The 19,552-nt window shown below is 35.6% G+C and overlaps 1 protein-coding gene across 1 annotated transcript in view; it reads left to right on the top strand.

Annotated features, from left to right (window-relative positions):
- MACROD2 (mono-ADP ribosylhydrolase 2) overlaps positions 1 to 19,552 on the top strand; it is a 1,977,737-nt gene that overhangs the window by 71,190 nt on the left and 1,886,995 nt on the right. The window contains exon 3 of the mRNA XM_067012448.1: positions 8,621 to 8,728. Coding sequence (XP_066868549.1) covers positions 8,621 to 8,728 — 108 coding nt within the window. The remainder of the gene's footprint in view (positions 1 to 8,620; positions 8,729 to 19,552) is intronic.

Genomic DNA, 19,552 nt, shown 5'->3' with positions numbered 1-19,552 from the left:
ATCTGTTTTCTACAACCTACAGAATTATAAAATAGCTCAAAGACAGTGAAATGTAGAGATCATTTGAGATGTAGAGATCATTGGTGATCCAGTCAGTACCTGGTGGTGATCCCAACTGAGCCAGAGCCCCATATGACTGTCAGCTGAAGCACTGTAGGGACAGATTTTTAACCTTAAGATTCTAAGTATACTCTCTGAAGCTGGGTTAGAGGTCCAGGCTTCTTTGTTTAAAAGGTGCTTATTGCGTTGGAAATCTTTCTTCCTGGCTCTTTATTTCAAGCAGAGATTCACTCCTGGGCTGGAAAGGCTTTTCCTGGCTCTTTGTAAGGCCTCTCTGTTCTCTCTATTTGATCTGCTTCTCCCATGGGGACTTCTCAGTTCACTGAAACCCCTGAAACCCCTCCCTGCACTTGAGCCCCTGAGGACTATATGCTCTGCCATCAGTGTCTACTTCCTTTCTTGCTGGCATGACTTTACTAAGGATAATTTGGAACTTCATTGGCTTCTTTGGGAAACTTAAGATTTCCCCAGACTGGATCCTCTAAGACCTCTCCCTTCTGGTCCTTCTTCCTCCTCTTACACCTTTGATTTTCCCTTCAGTTCCATTTAAATCCTTTGATATATCCTTCTTCAAAACCCCTATCTTCTTCATCCCTCCTCTCCTGCTGCCAGACTTTTCCCTTCCTACTTAAGCTCCTCAGCTCATATAGTCACTTGAACTTTAGGCCCCCTGCTCCCAACTAGGGACTCTCAAGGAACTCAAGGGCCCCTGAAAGCTACTACTTGAGGCTCAAAAGGAAGAAAAGGTGATTGAAAACCGACTGGATGTTTTGTCCACTCAGAAAAGCTTTGGTGACAGCCAGGCAGCTGCTTGATGTCTACTGTCAGTTTCTCACCTAAAGTTTAGTCCACAGCCTCCATAAGATTACATATCAGGGCAAATGAAAAATCTTGAAAGTCTCCTCCACAAATACCAGTAAAAAGCATTAGCCCTTCTACTGAACAGGTAACCTTAACTTGCTCCTTCTGCCAGAAACAAAATTTGGATAAAAATATCAAGGGGAGCAAAGACCAGAGTATATTACTGTATTTACCTGACTCATGGCTAAAATTTTAGTGTGAAAGCAATAAGGTCTCTGCATCTGTCTGTATGTATGTTTATGTACATATGCATTTATGTGTATATGATATTTTTCTACTTTCGGATGGTATTACCAAATTAATTCATAAAATCCCATGAAGGAGCTCTATGCAAATTAGCTTAGAGATAAATTAGCATTATATAAGTTAAATATTCCTAAAACTCCCAGAAATATAGAAACTAACCCCAAAACTTTTCAAGTTTACATGACTTGAGTAAACCTCTGGTTAATAAGACTAGTATAATATTGTTGGTTTAAAAAAAATAGGTATATCTTCTGAGTTATCAGCAGTTAAATATAATATGAGCATACATTTTTGTTGTACTTGGGTTTACTAGTCAAATAGGCTTATGTTATATCTACTAGATATTTAAGATTATAAATATTATAAATTCAACCCAAGACCAAATACACAAGTAAAGATATAGTAAAAATGAATTGCTTGTTATCCATGACTTCTTGTATATCAAGCATAGCAGTAAAAGAAAATCCACGTGTTTAACTTTTTTAGGTTTTTGCTTTTGCAAACTTACCTAACATGCATGTGCTGTAAAAATAGTTAACAGAGCGATAACTTGAGATGATGGTGAGCTTTTTCTAATGTTATATGTCTGCATAAAAATAGTTTCCAAAATCTTTTTAGTACCTTGTAACCCTAGACTTATGTTAAATTAAGTATAGATATTCATTATAAAAATCTAGATTATTTCTAAGTAAAATAAACTACTGAAATACTAATTACTGAATATAACTTTGTTTATATACTTTGGCTTCTTTATTTTAATGTGGTATAGAGAAGCTAAATGTATTTGAATCTGTTAATAAATGTCTTTTTGCCATATAAAAAAATCACTGCTTATTTCAGAATGAGAAAGAGAAAAAATATAGGAGAAAACCTGAATGGATATAGAGTTATAGAAGGTTTGCAAAAGAGGAATTTTATCTGTGATCAAATTAGCTAAGATTGAATGAATTTATTTGTTTTTTGTTTTTAAATGAGCCCAATAATGTACTGATGCAAAACTAGAGTTGGGTTTTCTCTCTGTTAAAGTAACGAAGTTTTCTTGGATTATTAGTCTGATCTTAATAAGAGATGGTAAAAGGATTTTCTTTATCTTTTAAGTAATCTACTTAGTAACAAAGATTCTATGTCTTATCAAAATAATTTCCTGTGCTTTATGTTGTTTTTATTATGTTCCCCAAATCAAATCCTAAATGAAATCTTGAACTCTAACTGAGATAGATGTCTCCCATAGGGTTCCTGGAAAATCTCAAAGGATTTGTTTTTCACCTTGTAAAGAAGGAAAGGTAAAAAAATAATTTGGTTTAAGGGGACTTCCCTGGAGGTCCAGTGGTTAAGACTTGGCCTTCCAATGCAGGGGGTGTGGGTTTGATCCCTGGTCAGGGAGCTAAGATCCCACGTGCCTCACGGCCAACAAAACCAAAAGATAAAACAGAAGCAATATTGTAACAAATTAAAAAATGGTGCACATCAAAAAAAAGTCTTAAAAAATTTTGATTTATTTGATAATATTTCATTACATGGGAAACATTGTCCAAAAAGAAATGATGCTTAACCTTCCCATGGTTATATTTGTGTGGGTAAAAATTATTACTATATATATTTCAGAAATTGTATGAAGTTCATAGAAATTTGCCAGTATCCTTTTTATCCATCTTATGTCCTGGTATAATTCTGTCAGTTATAATTTGAGTTATTTAAACATTGTATGTCATAGAAATAACCAGATTCCCTTATCAGTTATATCATTTTTATAATAAACTCTCTTCGGATCTTTAACAATGACCATTTTTAAGTCTTTTACCATTCACAGATAATTTTTATTTTACTCTGATTCTTCCCTGAAAACTCTTGCAGTCAGCTACAGGCCAGAGTGCTTTGTCTTCAACAAAAAGTGACTATTTCAGAGATCCATGGAAAGGACTATGGCAAGTACTCTAGCGTATAGGCTTCTAAAGACATTATTGCTTAAATAACTTTGAGACTGTACTGCTGGACCAAGTAAGGATTTCCAGAACTAACGGAGAAGCTGACTGGTTTAAACAAAACAAAACAAAACAAAACAAAAAAAATGCTAACCCAAGATCAAGCAGAACAAAAATCCATTACATGAAGAAGAAAGAAAAGAATATACTATAAAAAATGTTTAGTAGAACAGAATAGAGAATTCAGAAAGAGATCTCAGTATATAAGATTACTTAATATAGTTGTTGTTTTAATGGAATAGAGAAAGTATATGGATTTTTTTGTTGTTGTTGTTATTCCAACACATTAAATAACGCTGAGGGAAAAAAACAAATCAGTTACATGGGACTGAATGAACTAAGGATGAAGAATGATTATGATTTTTGTGGTTATTGATAAGGAACAATACTGGTTTTTAATGTTTTATTTAAGGAACCCCTTTTTATCTTTTCTCAAGCTCTCTGTAACTCATGACAATTTAGTTAATTATACTTTTGTAAACAGAAATGAAACATTTAGCTTTTCACCCTACCTGATCTCTCCAGAATTCAGAAACTCTATTGAGTATTCTTATTTTCATGGCAATGACATTATTTGTATAGGTTCAATAAGAATCTGCCTTCCGGGGCTTCCCTGGTGGCGCAGTGGTTGGGAGTGCGCCTGCTGATGCGGGGTGCGCGGGTTCGTGCCCCGGTCCGGGGGGATCCCGTGTGCCGTGGGGCGGCTGGGCCCGTGGGCCATGGCCGCTGGGCCTGCGCGTCCGGAGCCTGTGCTCCGCAGCGGGAGAGGCCGCGGCGGTGAGAGGCCCGCGTACCCCGCCCCCCTAAAAAAAAAAAAAAAAAAAGAATCTGCCTTCCTTGTAACAGGACATAATTGAAAAAATTAGTTGTATAGACTTAGGTTGGAATGTCATATTTGTGAATGATAATCTCAAAGATATAGAATCTCATTTTAGCAGATAGTTTTAAGGAACTAAGATTTGCATTATAGAGCCAATGCTTACAAAGCCCTTTGGGAGAAACCAGTCTGGTACCTGGTTTATAGAGTTCCCAGCCTTACAGATGAGTAAGGAAGGTCACTTCCTATCAAGCCCAGGAACCTTAGGATATTCTTGGAACCTTGAGAAGAGAGGAATTTATCCAAATGTGTAGGTATTACAGGCTAAATCTGGTGGTGAGTTCTTGGATTTGCTTCCTAGCCTTGAGAGGCTTTGAAAAGTCTAATTTGAGATTCTTTATGAAAAGTTCCAGCAAAGCAAACTTGAAAGACCTAAGTGGTCAGTGATGGTTCTTGCTGCATTTATGTAAATAATCAGACCAAATCTAATGAGACCAGACTTATTTTGTAAACAAGAATAAAAATGGGGTGGGGGGGGTGATTGTAGAGAGACATTTTAGGTTTCAGTGGAAAACTGTAGTGCACCCTTTTGGGTTATTAAATTCCAGTCTTGCTCATTGTCTTGCACATATTGTCAATTTTCTAGTTTCCTCCAGTATCTGGCTACAACTCTCCAAAATGTTTCCAATTTTTCTCCCCTCCTTCTTATTTGGCCTCATTGAGAACTAAAACTGCCCCTTTCTTGAAGCTCTGCAAGCTGAAGCTGGATGACCTGATATAAACTTCAAAGAAATCACCACAACAGATCATGTATGTACAACTTTCATGCTTGCTATTGTGTGGGCCATTCAGAAAGTTTGCTGGAACACCTGATGCCATCACCAAGGACATTGAAACTGCAAATGATGCTTCAAGCCCAACATCTAGATATCTTCTCAACTGTCTGCCCTCTGGACTCAGAAACTAGTTTTATAGTGTGCTCCAACCATTGATCTTTGTTTTTCTTTTTCTTTTCATGGGAATTTCCCTCATTAAATGCCTGACTGCTTGCACCACCTAGCAGAAATCCTCTACTACCAAGTCTCAACCAATGGCTCAGCTGGTCCTTAAAGGACAAAAGGCAACCTAATGAGAAATGGACTTACATTGTTCAAAGGAAGGAAGTCTCTCTTTCCTCAAATAAGAGCAGGGACTGACAAAGACTCTCTCCTTAACTAAACTTTAGTCAGGTTCCACCAAACCCTTTTTTCAACTAGGCCCCATCCTTGCCAGACCTGCATTGTCCAATTTTAGCAAGAATCCTGCTAAATCAATTTAGAGAGAATTTCCCATTCTTGCTATCCAGTCACTCCATATCTAATAAAATTCTGCATCCCCCCCTCATACCCTAGGTGATATCTGACCACCCTGGCTTGCCTTCAGCAAGAACTGTGTTTAACCAAAATCTTCCCTCACCCCCAAAGTTTCCTCTTAGTTATTTTCCTTCCACTGATCACCACTCTGTTCCTTGGTTATAAATCCCCACTTGTCCTTGCTGTATTGGTAACTGAGCCCAGTTCTGTACTGAGATCTCTTTTCCCTTATTGTGGTAGTTCCGGAAAAAAACTTTTTTTTTTTTACAATATCAATAGGATACAATCTGGAAAAACAATTACTATCACATTGCACACTGACAGATATTTTAACTTTCAGCTGGATAAAGCCACTGATGTACAAAATGTGAATCATTGCTTTGTGTACATATAGGATGTCTGTGAGGGAGGAATGCTTGAAAGTTTTCTGTCCTATTTATTACTGAAAACCCAGGATATGGGAAAAGACACTTTGGGATCAGTGCTGATGGAACACAGTTGTGTGAAAACGAAGGTGGTACATTGCTATTTGAGTAAAAGATGTGGCCTGTAATGGTAATTTACATTGTTATATTTACAGAGAACACTTGGTGGTCAAAAATATGCCATTTGGTTTTGGTTTATTGTTGGAGGAAACACTGATAATTTTTAATACTATCAAATTGTAGTTTTTGAGTACATTTATGCCTTTTTGATATACCATGTGAGGATTGGACAGCAAGTATAAATCTGGCTCTGGGGGAAAAAGATGCTCGTGTGAATTTTTAAAGTGAAAGAGAGATAAAGATATTTCTTCATGATGCTAATAATTCTAATAAGACCATTTTGAGTAACTTACTTGAATGACATGTCATAGCAGTATATTTATTTAATATGTTGAGTTGTTTGAAACTTTAGGCTAAAAATGTCCCATTTTTAAAGTTTGCAGTTGAGAGATTAGGATTTGTTTTAAGAAAATTGAACTGTGATATAAATGGTTTAAACTTTGAGGCTTTCTAATACAATTCTTTTACAATTTCTTTACTTCTGGAAAAAAATACATGATTTGTTGCCACATATGTTTAGAAGTCTTACATGACTATAAATGCAATATTACATACATAATGCTTCATAAGAAAATGAAGAAATACTTTTTTTTTTTTTTTTTTTTTGGTGGTACGCGGGTGTCTCACAGTTGTGGCCTCTCCCGTTGCGGAGCACAGGGTCCGGACGCACAGGCTCAGTGGCCATGGCTTACGGGCCCAGCCACTCCGCGGCATGTGGGATCTTCCCGGACCTGGGCACGAACCCGTGTCCCTTGCGTTGGCAGGCGGATTCTCAACCACTGCGCCACCAGGGAAGCCCAAGAAATACTTTTTAAAACTAAATGCAACTAAAGGATAGATCATGAATCGATTTACTCTGTCTCCCAAGTTGAAACAGTCAATCTTTCTGCTTTCATTTGTGATATGTTTATCAATTTAGTGCCTGATGGAGTTTTAAAACTCATCATTAGTGAGAAGTCTTTATAATTTCTAGGTTTACAATAGTCCAAATATCCAGAATTTTCTGACAAAGCCACCAAATATTTATTATCATCCAACAATCTTTAATTGGGAATCAGGACTTTCTAATTTGGTAAAAGTATTAAGAATAGAAATTGATTGGTCGCGGAACTCAAGGTCTTCTTGCTCAAAGTCTTTGTCATTGGACCAGGCATTGACAGATTAGTAAGAGCACAAACAAACTCCGATCTCTTTCACTGATAGGGAATAATAATAATAATAAATGTTGAAAATATTTAAAAACTATTGTGGTATTTCAGTATGGATGCTGAAATAATATTTGTCACCTCTGTAAAACCTTTGTAAAAAAGGGGCATGTTTGTTGAGAGCTTACTATGGACCAAACATTATTCTAAGTGTAATGAACTCATGTTAACTGTAAAGGAGCCAGTAATTTATGAACTGAGGCATGGCGAAAATATATAACTTATCCAAGGTCACCCAGTCGTTAACTGGCAGAACCAAGAATTGAACAGTTAGTCTGGTAGTAAAGCCTGAACTCTTAGTCTTTACCTGACTCAGGGAAACAGCTCTCTAGGAGTCCCTGAGGTGGTCAAGTCAGCTGTAAGTGTTTTCTATTTTGAGGTCTTCTAAAGTCTTTCTCTACTGTTTTAATGTACAATTCTCCCACATTATTCTCCTACTTATTATTATTACTACTACTGCTACTACCACCAATGAAAAATTGATTAGAATCCTTTAAGGAGAAAAGTGATTGCAAAGAAGGGGATGTTTTGGAAGCAGAGAGAGGAAAGATCACTTTTATGGCCACAGATCATTTCCTTTGTCTTGGCCATTTTTTTCTTTGGGTATCGGGGCCCAGAGACAATTTAAGTGTCTTGTGACCTATCACCTCAAATCCCCTACATACCTCATTATTGCAAGCTCATTTGACAGTGTCTTTGTGAATCAATAGCATTACCTTCCCCCTTGAAAGATTCGCATAGATCATGAGTTTAAAATGTTTAAATTTATAAATCATCTTTCCTAAAGTTATATCAAAAAGCTTTTTATGTATAGCTTTGTTGAATATATTTTAACATTACTATCTGTTAAAAAATACATGAAAATTCAGATTTTAGTACTCCTCAAAAACATTTAAAAATATGTCAGGTTTTAGAAGATAATGTTTTGGCTTGTTTTAAATATACCAGCTTTCTGGCTGTTGTGTGCAGGACAGAGCTTTTTCTCTTTTCAATCTAGCAGCGCCCTCTAGAGTGAAAGGTTTATAGAATTTGATAAAGGAACAGTTTCACACTTTCAAATGTTCTTGATCCATATACCATTACGAGGGACAGCTTATTACTTAGAAGTAGCAAAGAGCTGAACCTAAATTTTTTTTTTCTCAGTAAATATTCTTTTCAAGGATGCATTTTAGGTAATTAGAACAAAATAGAAATAAGCTCGTTCATTGTAAAAATTATTTTGTCGTGGTAGTTACACATCTTTTTCTCATCTTCTGAAACCAGTGGTACATAATTATATCTTAAAATTGATATTTTTATAATATTAAACATTGAACTTTTTGTTGACCTAACATGCCTAAATTTATTGAATGCCTATTATGTATGTGATACTGCATTTGTATTGGGGAATACACAATAGACAGAGAATAAGTCATACCCCTGGTACTTATACATTTATTTCCACTTGTCTAATGTATCCGAGTGTGACCCATATTGGCTCTTATATTAAAATTGTCTTTATTAAATTAAATAAGAATATTACTGTTAATATATATTCCTTTTTTTTTTACAGAAGAAAATACTCAGGAAACATCACAGGTGAAGAAAAGTTTGAGTGAAGAAGTTTCTCTCTATAGAGGTGACATCACATTGCTAGAGGTAGATGCTATAGTCAATGCTGGTGAGTAGTTGATTTTTTGTGATGTATTTGTTATACTGTTACCCTAAAGCTGGTTTCGAGTCTTGGTGGGTGTCAGGCCAAAAGACACAACCAAGCCAAAGACTGGGCTTATTACTTGCAACAAGTAAGGAGAACACCAGGGATATTTTCCAAAGCAGTGTCTCGCAGAACAGCAAAATTGGGGAAGTTTTAAGCTAAGGGTACTTGCGTACTCATGAAGAGACTTGAGTGGTGTATGTGTATTCATGAAGGGGCTTGAGCAGAGGAGAATTCGGCATAGAATTGGGGCAGAGGTCAACAGAGTCAAAGCTTTAGTTGATTGAAGTCAGAAAAGGTCATCATCATTTTTCCTTCCTCCACCTTGATGAGGGCCTTAGTTCCTGCAGAACTCATACAGATTATTACATATATCCCTTGAGGAGGAACTAGGACTCGTTTTATCGCTGAACTATTGTTTCTTGACTGCTTTTCCTTTGTTCCTGCATTCTTTCACTTCCCTTAAAATCATTAATTACTGAGACCTGTTCAAAGGCAAGCATTGTGGCCAGGTTTAGATCACAAAGTGACTTAGGCCAAAAATGGCCTCTCTTACGTCAAGAAAGCCATGCCTGGTTCTCTTTCTCTGGGGACCCCCTGCCCTATCTGCTTATAATATGAGTATTTATTATTTAAAAATATTTTTTCATAAATAGGAGTAGAGGTATTTTAGAAAAAAACAATCCCTTCAGGAATAGAAATATCATGAACATAAAAACAAGTTCATCAAACTTTTTCTTCTTTTGACTTTGTAAAGAGATGATTGATCTACAGAAGACAAAGTAAAATATAAAGGAATTATTTCTGCAATTTCCAAACTTCAGTTGGTTGGTTTCAACTTTTCATGCCTGTTTTTAATGCTTTATCTTAATTATTTTAGTAATTAATGATCTTAAGTAATTTTTGTTTTCAAACATTGGGAAAATAACAGAGTTAATTTACGTTTAATTTTGATTTTAGTTTATTTTATGGTGGTCTGTATCTTCTATATATTTTATTATGTGGGTGTATATCAAGATATACATAATAGTTGTGATTCTGTAAAAATAAATATCAATAATAAGAGGATATTTAATTATTTTAGTTTGTGTTTTGCAAAGTTAGGCTCTTTGCAAGATGAAAGTGTCAAAAACAAATCTAGACTTAGGTAAAAAGAAGAGGCTTTATTCGAAAAGATTATTATAATAAGGGGTCAAGGCTTATCTCAATAGGGAGAGGAGGAATATTGCAGTAGGAAGAACCACTTTGACCATGAGATCTATAAGCATCTCAGAGTTCAAGCAGAAAAGGGCTTTTCTTTTACAGGGAGAAGTGAACAGGCTGGAAGGAATTGGATGTGAGGCAGTGGGATGAGAGGGTGGATGATGGGACAGTTGATCAGGGAATGTTTTCCCTTGAGGCCAGCTGATTATTGGGAGGGGGTCTTTAAAGAGGGGTTGCTCACCTTCCATTGCTCAAGGGTGACCCAAAGTTCCAGGGCTTGGAGGAAGGAGAGAAGCCTGAATAAATTTAGGTCAAGTCCAGTTAACAGGCATTGATAGACCAGAATGGTCAATGCGGACAAATAGTTCAGCTAATCATTTATGAGATAAACAACGGGAATTTGGAGTGTGTGTGTCTTGGCCTTGTCATAGGTTACAAGGGGTCATCGTGAGTTTTATCTAAGTTACATGGGGAAGAGTGGTTCTTTGCAGTAAGCTGTTTCCATTAACACAAAAGGGGTGGGGGGTAATTTCTTGACAGTCTTTGCTTTCCAGGAGTACAGAATTCAGATGAAGTTCAACGTGGTCTCAGGTTTCCCTCTGGTGATTGAGTAAATTCACACAAGATAGTAGACCTTGGTAGGTGAACGGACAGGTCTCACGGAGAAGTGGAGCACTGTTCAGGATATAGCATAGTGCTGGCCAGCAAGAAGTGTGGAAGCCTGCTCAGCCTGTTCCTCTCTCAGAAGTGACTGTTGGTTGCTATGTGCTGTATCTGCTTTTCCATAATTAGAGCTCAGTTTTTCTCTTTCTCTTCTTCTAATGCCTTTGTATTTCCTTCCTCCTCTGAGACCTCTCTAAAATGTAAACTCTTCATGAGAGAGCATGTGTCTGGGTCATTTAATCTCCACCCAATGTGAATCACTCCTTTTGGATACAATTCCATTCTCAGATCACCTCATTCCTACAAGTCTCCCTTATATCTGGTCTCTATGGGCTGTTCATTTGTGGCTCTGGGTAACAAGATGCTTTCTGTGATATGAGGGGCCTCTGGAGAAGACAGGCCCTTGGAAAGAGTCTCATCAACTCCTCTCCAGTACAGAGGTTTCATCGGATACTCTCGTAGTTAGTAAGTCATCAATGATTTATTTATTTATTTATTTTTGGCTGTACCACATGGCATGCAGGAGGATCCTAGTTTGGTAACCAGGGACCAAACCCACACCCACTGCAGTGGAAGTGCAGAGTCTTAACCACTGGACCACCGGGGAAGTCCCTATCAATGATTTATTTAGGAAGTTCCTGAAGTCTATAAACATGTGAATTTTAATTTAGAACAGTTAAAATTAATTAAAAACTATATATACATCACCAGTCTTCCTCTATGTTCTTATAATTTCCAGCCATTGATCCCAGTTCTGCCCTACGGAGTATAATTGATGACATTTATTTCCTTCTTAAATACCTTAAGACCATTCTCACGAGTTTTCTCTTTCTTGTTATTAACATAACATTGAATTTGCCATGTTAGCATACTTCATAATATCAGTAATTATGGTTTTTCCTGAGTTTTGTTAGCTGTATACCTGTTTATCTCCTCACTGAGGCTACAGACTGGCGTCTTTTTCACTTTTTGTGTCATCTGCCTAAGCAATGTCTTGTCCTTATGTTCTTAATAAACACCTGATACTATGTATTTATTAAATTGAACTATATGCAGTTGGATTTGTAGCACCCATAGCACATTCAGCACTGGGGACTTGACACAGTGAACACAATTTTGGCTCTGATTTAAAAAAAAAATGATTTATTTGATATTTTTCTGGTCAATAAATAAAAATAATTTGGGGGGTAACTTTCAGTGAAATAAAATAAAATGGTGCTAAACAGGAAAACATCACTAACAGGAAAACATCCCATCACTATTTTGATTGTTTGTCCTTGCCTGTATGTGTAATTTTTCGTAGCCATAACTTAGTGTACAGGGGTTTGATGAATTTATATGAAGGCAGACAGCAACTTCCAAAAACCATTTGTCACCTTTAGCTTACTTCTCTGGCTGAGATAATTATAATTTGGCCACATTCTACATCTCACAAGGACAACCTCATCAGGAAGTACTCAGGTAGATGGAAAAGAGATTCCAAATATACAGTGTAATGACTTTATTTTACAGCTTTCTGCTGTGCCGCTTGTTTGCCTGGTGTGTCAGGAGAGGAACAGCTGTTAACCTTTCAGGTGAACAAGGCAACATGGCAGGAAACTCCAGAGCTGCCTCTGGTGAGAGGCGAATGAGAAGCAATGTGCCCAGTCAAGGTGCCAAAGCAGCTCAGTCATCACTTTCTATCACTTGTAAAGCTCTCTTTCCATGTCCATATTGGACATTGGAACACCTGGTCTTAGTTGCTATCAATGAAATGATTTGATATTTAAATTTTTTTCATAATAAAGTACTTTTTGACCTTTCTTAGAGTTCTTTAAATATGACCCAGGATGAGTCTCCTATATATTATATTCTTCTCTGTAGGAAATAATGCATATTTTATATATTTTAATAAAATAGATTTTGTAGGCAGCAGGGTACATAGGGAAGTAACACAAATTTTAGATTCAGGCAGACCAGGTTCCAATTCAGACTCTCGTACCCAGGGCCATTTTTTTGTTTAAACTTTTTATATTGAAATAATTATAGGCAATTGCAAAAATAGTACAAAGAGTCTTGTGTAAGTCCTATAGCTATAGTACAATATCAAAACCAGGTAATTGGCACTGGTACATTGCTATTAACTAGCCTATAGACCTTATTCAAGTTTCAACATTTTTTAGCCGGCGTTCGTGTTGTGTGTGTGTGTGTGTAGTTCTATGCAAGTTTATGCCGTGTATAGATGCTTGTAACCACCACCAACACCACGATCGAGAACTGTTCTATTATCATGAAAGAACTCCCTCGTGCTACCCTTTGTAGTGGCACCCACCTCCCTGCCCCCCCGCCCCGTTCTCCATCTCTATAGTTTTGTCATTTTAAGAATGTTATATAAATGGAATCATACAGCATGTAACCTTTTGAGACTGATTTTTTTTTTTTTACTGAACATAAAGCCCTTGAGGTCCATTCAGGTTGTTGCATGTATCAGTAGTTCATTCCTTCTTATTGCTGAGTAATAAGTCTGTTGCACTGATATACCAAAGTTTGTTCAGCCATTCACCCACTGAAGGGCATTTGGGTTCTCCTCAGTATTTTTCTGTAACCAATAGAGCTGCTGTAATGATTCAAGTACAGTTTTTTGTACATAGCAGCGTATAAGACTATCTGTAACTAGGCCCATGTATAATTTTGTACTAAGACTGTTGGTCAGAGTTTTGGTCTTTGCTAGAGCTTGGGGAAGAATACATCCACTTAATTTATGGTTCACTATTATATCATTAGAGACAATTTTAGTTGTACCACAATCACAAAAATATTTTGTAAGAGATGTGATTTTTATTCATTTGTGGATTGTGGGCTGTATAATGGAAAAGTGGTTAACTTTCCAACTCTAATGGGTTGGCTTTGGCCAAAGATGAATTCAGTTTGCCATAAAAAAGATTTTTAAAGTGGAAAGTGAGGAAAAGGTTTGTTTATTTTAGTTCTTCCTTTCCCCACCCAACATGACAAGGAGAGATACATTTACTTTGTAGTTAATCATAGAGGGCTTGATGTCAGATCAGTCATTATTTTAAATATGCCTCTCTTACTTCCTGGCCAAATGACCTTCAGTAAATTATTTAACCTTTCTAAGCCTTAGTTTATTCATTGGTACAATGGAGATAGTAGTAGGGCTGCTTCATAGGGCTGTTGTGAAAATCAAAAGAGGTAATATATAGAAAGCACTTCACTCAGTGCCTAGCATATAGACACACTCAATAAACAGTAGCAGAATTATACTGCTTAGTTCTAATATCAGAAAAATGATTTTTTTTCTATCAGTGTCACAAGGTAAATTATGCATGTTCTTCAAGTCTTATGCACAGATAGACATTTAACCAACTAAAAGGGTTTATCCTATATTCTACAGCTTTAGCTATTACACTGTTTACTTGCATTGTGTCCAGAAAAAGTTGTCCAATTCTGAGGCTTTATAATAAAAGCTGAGTTTCTATAACATTGTTGGTAATTCATATGAACTAATGACAAAGGGAAATAATTGTTTTCATTTACTTTAGTGGTGTTTTTACTGCATTAGTTGTGAATGTCATAATCGTGACAAAAATTAAGATAGTGACATGTGATTGGATAGATAGGCATTTAATAGCTGGGTATAATTTAATTAATATAGAATATCTGAATATTTACATAGGCAAATCGGGTAGTGGGACTGCATGTGATGGAAGAAATGTTACTTTATAGAAGTTTTTAAAAATAATCCCCTCTACTTGCTTAAAATAAATGTTATTTTAATGTGCTTTTTTCAGTAAAGCTGAAATAAGGCTTATTTGAAATTAGAGTTCAAATCATTGGGAAAATATTGGGTGGGCCAAAAAGTGCCTTCGGTTTTTTAAGTAAAAATAAAAGACACATTTTTCATTTTCACCAAGAACTTTATTGAACAATGTATTCATCCTTTTGTTCCATTACCTTCTGCCATTTTTCAGGCAACTTCATGATTCCATCTTCCCAAAACTTTTTATGTTTTTGAGAAAAGAACTATTCCAGGTATGTTTTACAGTCTTCCAGGGAATTGTAATTTTTTCCATTAAGATAATGTTGTAAAGACCAAAATAAATGGAAATCTGAAGGTGCAATGTCTGGTGAATACAGCAGATGAAACTGAACTTCCCAGCCAAGCTCTAACGGTTTTTGCCTGGTCATCAAAGTAACATGAGGTCTTGTGTTATCCGGAAGGAAGATTATGCGTTTTCTGTTGACTAATTCTGGACGCTTTTCATTGAGTGCCACTTTCAGTTGGTCTAATTGGGAATAGTACCTGTTGGAATTAATCGTTTGGTTTTCTGGAAGGAGCTCATAATAGAGGACTCCCTTCCAATCCCACCATATACACAACATCAACTTCTTTGGATGAAGATCAGCCTTTGGTGCGGTTTGTGGTGGTTCATTTCGCTTGCCCTACAATCTCTTCCATTCCACATTGTTGTACAGTAGCTACTTTTCATCGCCTGCACAATTTGTTTTAAAAATTGAACATTTTCATTACATTTCAGTAGAGAATCACATGTGGAACTATGGTCAAGAAGGTTTTTTTGGCTTAACTTATGTGGAACCCAAACATCAAAGCAATGAACATAACCAAGCTGGTGCAAATGATTTTCAATGCTTGCTTTGGATATTTTTAATATGTTGGCTATCTCCCACATGGTATAACGTTGATTGCTCTCAATTATTGTTTTGATTTGATTGCTGTAAACTTCAACTGTTTTACCTGACCGTGGAGTATTGTCCAGCGAGAAATCTCCAGCACAAAACTTCGCAAACCACTTTTGACACATTTGATCAGTCACAGCACCTTCTCCATACACTGCACAAATCTTTTTGTGCGTTTCAGTTGCATTTTTACCTTTCTTGAAATAATGCAGCATAATATGCCTAAAATGTTGCTTTTTTCCATCCATCTTCAATATTAAAATGGCTACACAAAAACTGACCAATTTTGATAAGTCTTTTTGTAAATGCAAGCTGATATGACAGCTGTCAAATACAATCTAACAAAATTGTTTCGAATGAAGTTAAAGACAACTAAGTGCTACTAGAGCCATCTTACGGAAAAAACCGAACAAACCTTTTGGCCCACCCAATAGGTTCATTTACTCAGAAATATTTTGGACAGAATTGACAGCAACTGCTTGATACAATATGAAATTTCATCTCTACTAACAAAGCCCTAAAATTTTATTCTTCATTAAATTTCTGTATTATATGTTTCTTCTTTTAACATTTTGTTGAGCAAGACACAAAATACACAATAGACACAAACACACACACGTAAGTGTAGAGTTCAGTAAATTTTTGCAAATTGGTACGCCTGTGTAACTCCATCTAGATCAAAAAGCAGAACATTATCAGTACCCTGGAAGAGTTCTTGGCATCACCTAGTATCTTGTAGTGAATACACGACAGTGGGTTCACTGTCCTCACTTTTAGTAGCATATGTTAGTTTTGCCTCTATTTATATTTTATATAAATGGAACCATATAGTATATACGCCTCAGTGTTTGGTTCTTTTAGTTCATCATTATGCTTGTAATATCAATCTATGTTGTTATGTATAGATGTCAATCATTCATTTTCATTATTATTATGTAATATTTCATTTTGTGAATATGCCACAGTTTATCCAATCTACTGTTGACGGGCATTTAGTTAATTTCAGTTTGGGGTCTTTTACTCCTTCAATGAACATCCTAACACATTTGTATGTGTGCATGTGTATTTTTGTGAATAGATATCTGTTATTTCTGTTGGGTTTATTTCTGAGAGTAGAATGGTTTCATCATAGGATCTGTGTATGTTCATACTTATTAGATACTGCTATCTACTAAGCATGCTCTATATCCATGCCAATACTTGATATTTTCTATATTGTTTTTAAAAATAGTACATGACATAAGTGAAGTAATAATTTTTTAATGAATGTGTAAAATATACTGACAAAATCAACTTTTTGATAAATCAAATTTTATAGCATTTGTAGCTAATAATCCATCTTAAGGCTTTTTGTAAGTGAAGAAATAAAGTAAAAAATGTATATGTTATTTTCCTATAGCTGAGGATGGGATTTTTTTTGTAGTTCCTTATTAGGTTCGTAAAAACATACATGTAATAAATTTTCCTCCTATGGGTAGCAGCACTTAGGAACAAAGTATCATACTATGAAAGTACTATTACTACTACTACGACTACGACTACTACTACTACTACTACTACTACTACTACTATTACTACTACTACGACTACTAATTTTTTGGGGGGAAGACCAAAAACCGAGAAAACAGTCTTAGAAATGGTACTCTCAAACCTACTTTTGGGAATAAAAAGCAATTTCAAAAAAAAAATCGTAAGGTCTATTTCCACCTGTGAGGTATCCCACGAAGTCTGTCATTTTGCTGAATGCAGATATTTAAAAAAATCCTGCAATGTAGTCTTAAAGCCACATTCAAAATAGGGCTATATAAATAGTTTGCTTTTACATTATAGATACACATTATCAGTAAGACTCATTTGATGTCGCATAGTATTGGTAATTTACAACTGTGTAACATGTATTTTTTTCTGAATATAACACTAATGCATGGGTTAGAAAATTGGAAAATGCAGAAAAGTAGAAAGAAATAAAATGTCAACTTTTAATCCAGAGATAACCAGTAGACAGCTATAGGTTGTATACTTTACAACAAAACTATATGTGCTGTATTGCAAGCTGCTTTGTGTGTGTGTGTGTGTGTGTGTGTTACGCGGGCCTCTCACTGTTGTGGCCTCTACCGTTGTGGAGCACAGGCTCCGGACGCGCAGGCTCAGCGGCCATGGCTCACGGGCCCAGCCGCTCCGCGGCATGTGGGATCTTCCCGGACCGGGGCACGAACCCGTGTCCCCTGCGTCGGCAGGCGGATTCTCAACCACTGCGCCACCAGGGAAGCCCATTAAGCTGCTTTTTCCCCACTTATATATTTCCCACTTCCCACTTCCTTAAATATTAAGAACATGTTTTTAAATGATTATTATTCCATTTTTTTCATTTTTATAAATCTATAATGAATGTCCTCATACCAAAATTTTTATAAACATCTCCAATTATTTCCTCAAAATGTTTTAGTTAGAAGGAGTTATTAGGTAAAAGGCTGTAATATTTTAACAAATGATTTGATATCCATTGCTTCTTAGAACGAATGTTATGATATGCTTTTTCAAGGGTGATGTTTAAGTGCAAATTCTTGTAAATACCAGTTTACATCATTACAAAATCAATCCTACCAATTTAATAGTGACTAATATTATCCAATTTGTTTTATTATGAGTGATATTGAATGCTTTTTTCTTATATTTATTGGGCATTTGCTTTTTTTAAAGTTTTATGCTCATATTCCTAACTAGGTTTTCTATTGGACATTTGTCTCTTTTTAATTGGGGGACAGCTTATTATATGTTAACAAGAGTAATATATACTCTTTGCTTCTACCTTTTAAATTGTTTCTTTAATTTATATTAAGCTGCACATAGAATTTATGCTCATGAAAAGGTAGTGGTGTATATTTTTAAATTATTGTGGCTTTCACATATGTATTCTGGTTTGGGGTCCTGTGACTCCTCCCTCAACCTCTGCCATTTGTCCGCCTTTTTATTTATTTCTTGGTGAATCTTGTCCTTTTATTCTACCAGACAAATTTTAGAATTGTTTTGTCAAGTTCAAAATCAAAACAAAAAAGAAAAACAACCTCCATCACAAATATCCCAGAAATATCAGTGGAATTTTGATTAGAAATGTAGGTTATTTGGAGAGTTTTGACATTTTTAACATAATGCATCTTCCTGTCTAGGAATGGTTCTGGTTGTTAGATTGATTTAAATCTCTTTTCCCTAATATCCCTCAGTAAAGTTTTATAGTTTTCATCTTATGGGCCTCACACAGTTGTTTTATCCTAGCAAGTTTGTAATTTTGTTGCTATCATGAATGGTATCTATTTTTTCTATTATTTATTTTACCAGATTATTTTCAGTAATACAGAAAAGCTATTAATTTAATAATTGCCCACCTTACTGCAGTTAGTTTTTGTAGCTTTTCAGTTGATTCTCTTGGGTTTTCTAGGCATATATATTGTTATACACACTATTTCTCTGCCCTTTTTCTTGCATTGGCTACTGCATGATAACACTGTTAAATTACTTGCCATAAGACATTCTTGCTTATTCTTGATTTTCATGGGAATGCTTTTAGTCAGATGTTTCATAATTCATTCATTCGTTCATTCAACAAATAGGTATGAAGTATCTGCTATATGACAAGCCCTATGCTAAGTGTGAGAGAGAAAATGGTGAGGAAAACAGAGATCATCTAAGCTCTTAAGTTTACAGAGTAGTGGGAGTTAAATAGTTATGTGAATAAATATAAACTTACAGTTGACAGATTGAGGCTTTTGTTGTAAATAGCTTGTAAAATTTTGCTAATTGTAAGGAAGCCTGAGATTCTAACTACAAAGCATTTAGGTCCTTATTAGAGAGTTCACCCTGTCAGAAAAGTTGAACTACAATTGAAGTATTAACCACAATGAAACTGTTATTTTAAGTTTTATGCAAGTAGACAAAATAAAACTAATTTTCTATTTATTTCCATTATTTCTTTGAGGTTTTATAATTTTTTTCTTATTGACTGAGGTTTATGTTCATATTGCTTTTTCTTAAGTTTATGCTTCTTAATATTGCTTTTTCTCTTTAAAATGGTTCCTCCATCTTTCAATCAGTTCTTTTCATTGGTTCTGAAGAACTCAGTGGGCCTAAGAGTCTTCTGAGTAAGGCAGTATTAAAACCAAGTGTTCACTATAAATTTACTGAAATTTCAGAGCTCTTAATCTGGTATAACCGACTATTAGGTAGTTAGTA

The sequence above is a fragment of the Kogia breviceps genome, chromosome 14 (assembly GCF_026419965.1).
Source record: "Kogia breviceps isolate mKogBre1 chromosome 14, mKogBre1 haplotype 1, whole genome shotgun sequence".
Taxonomy (NCBI): domain Eukaryota; kingdom Metazoa; phylum Chordata; class Mammalia; order Artiodactyla; family Physeteridae; genus Kogia; species Kogia breviceps.
This window is presented reverse-complemented; position numbering and strand designations above follow the sequence as displayed.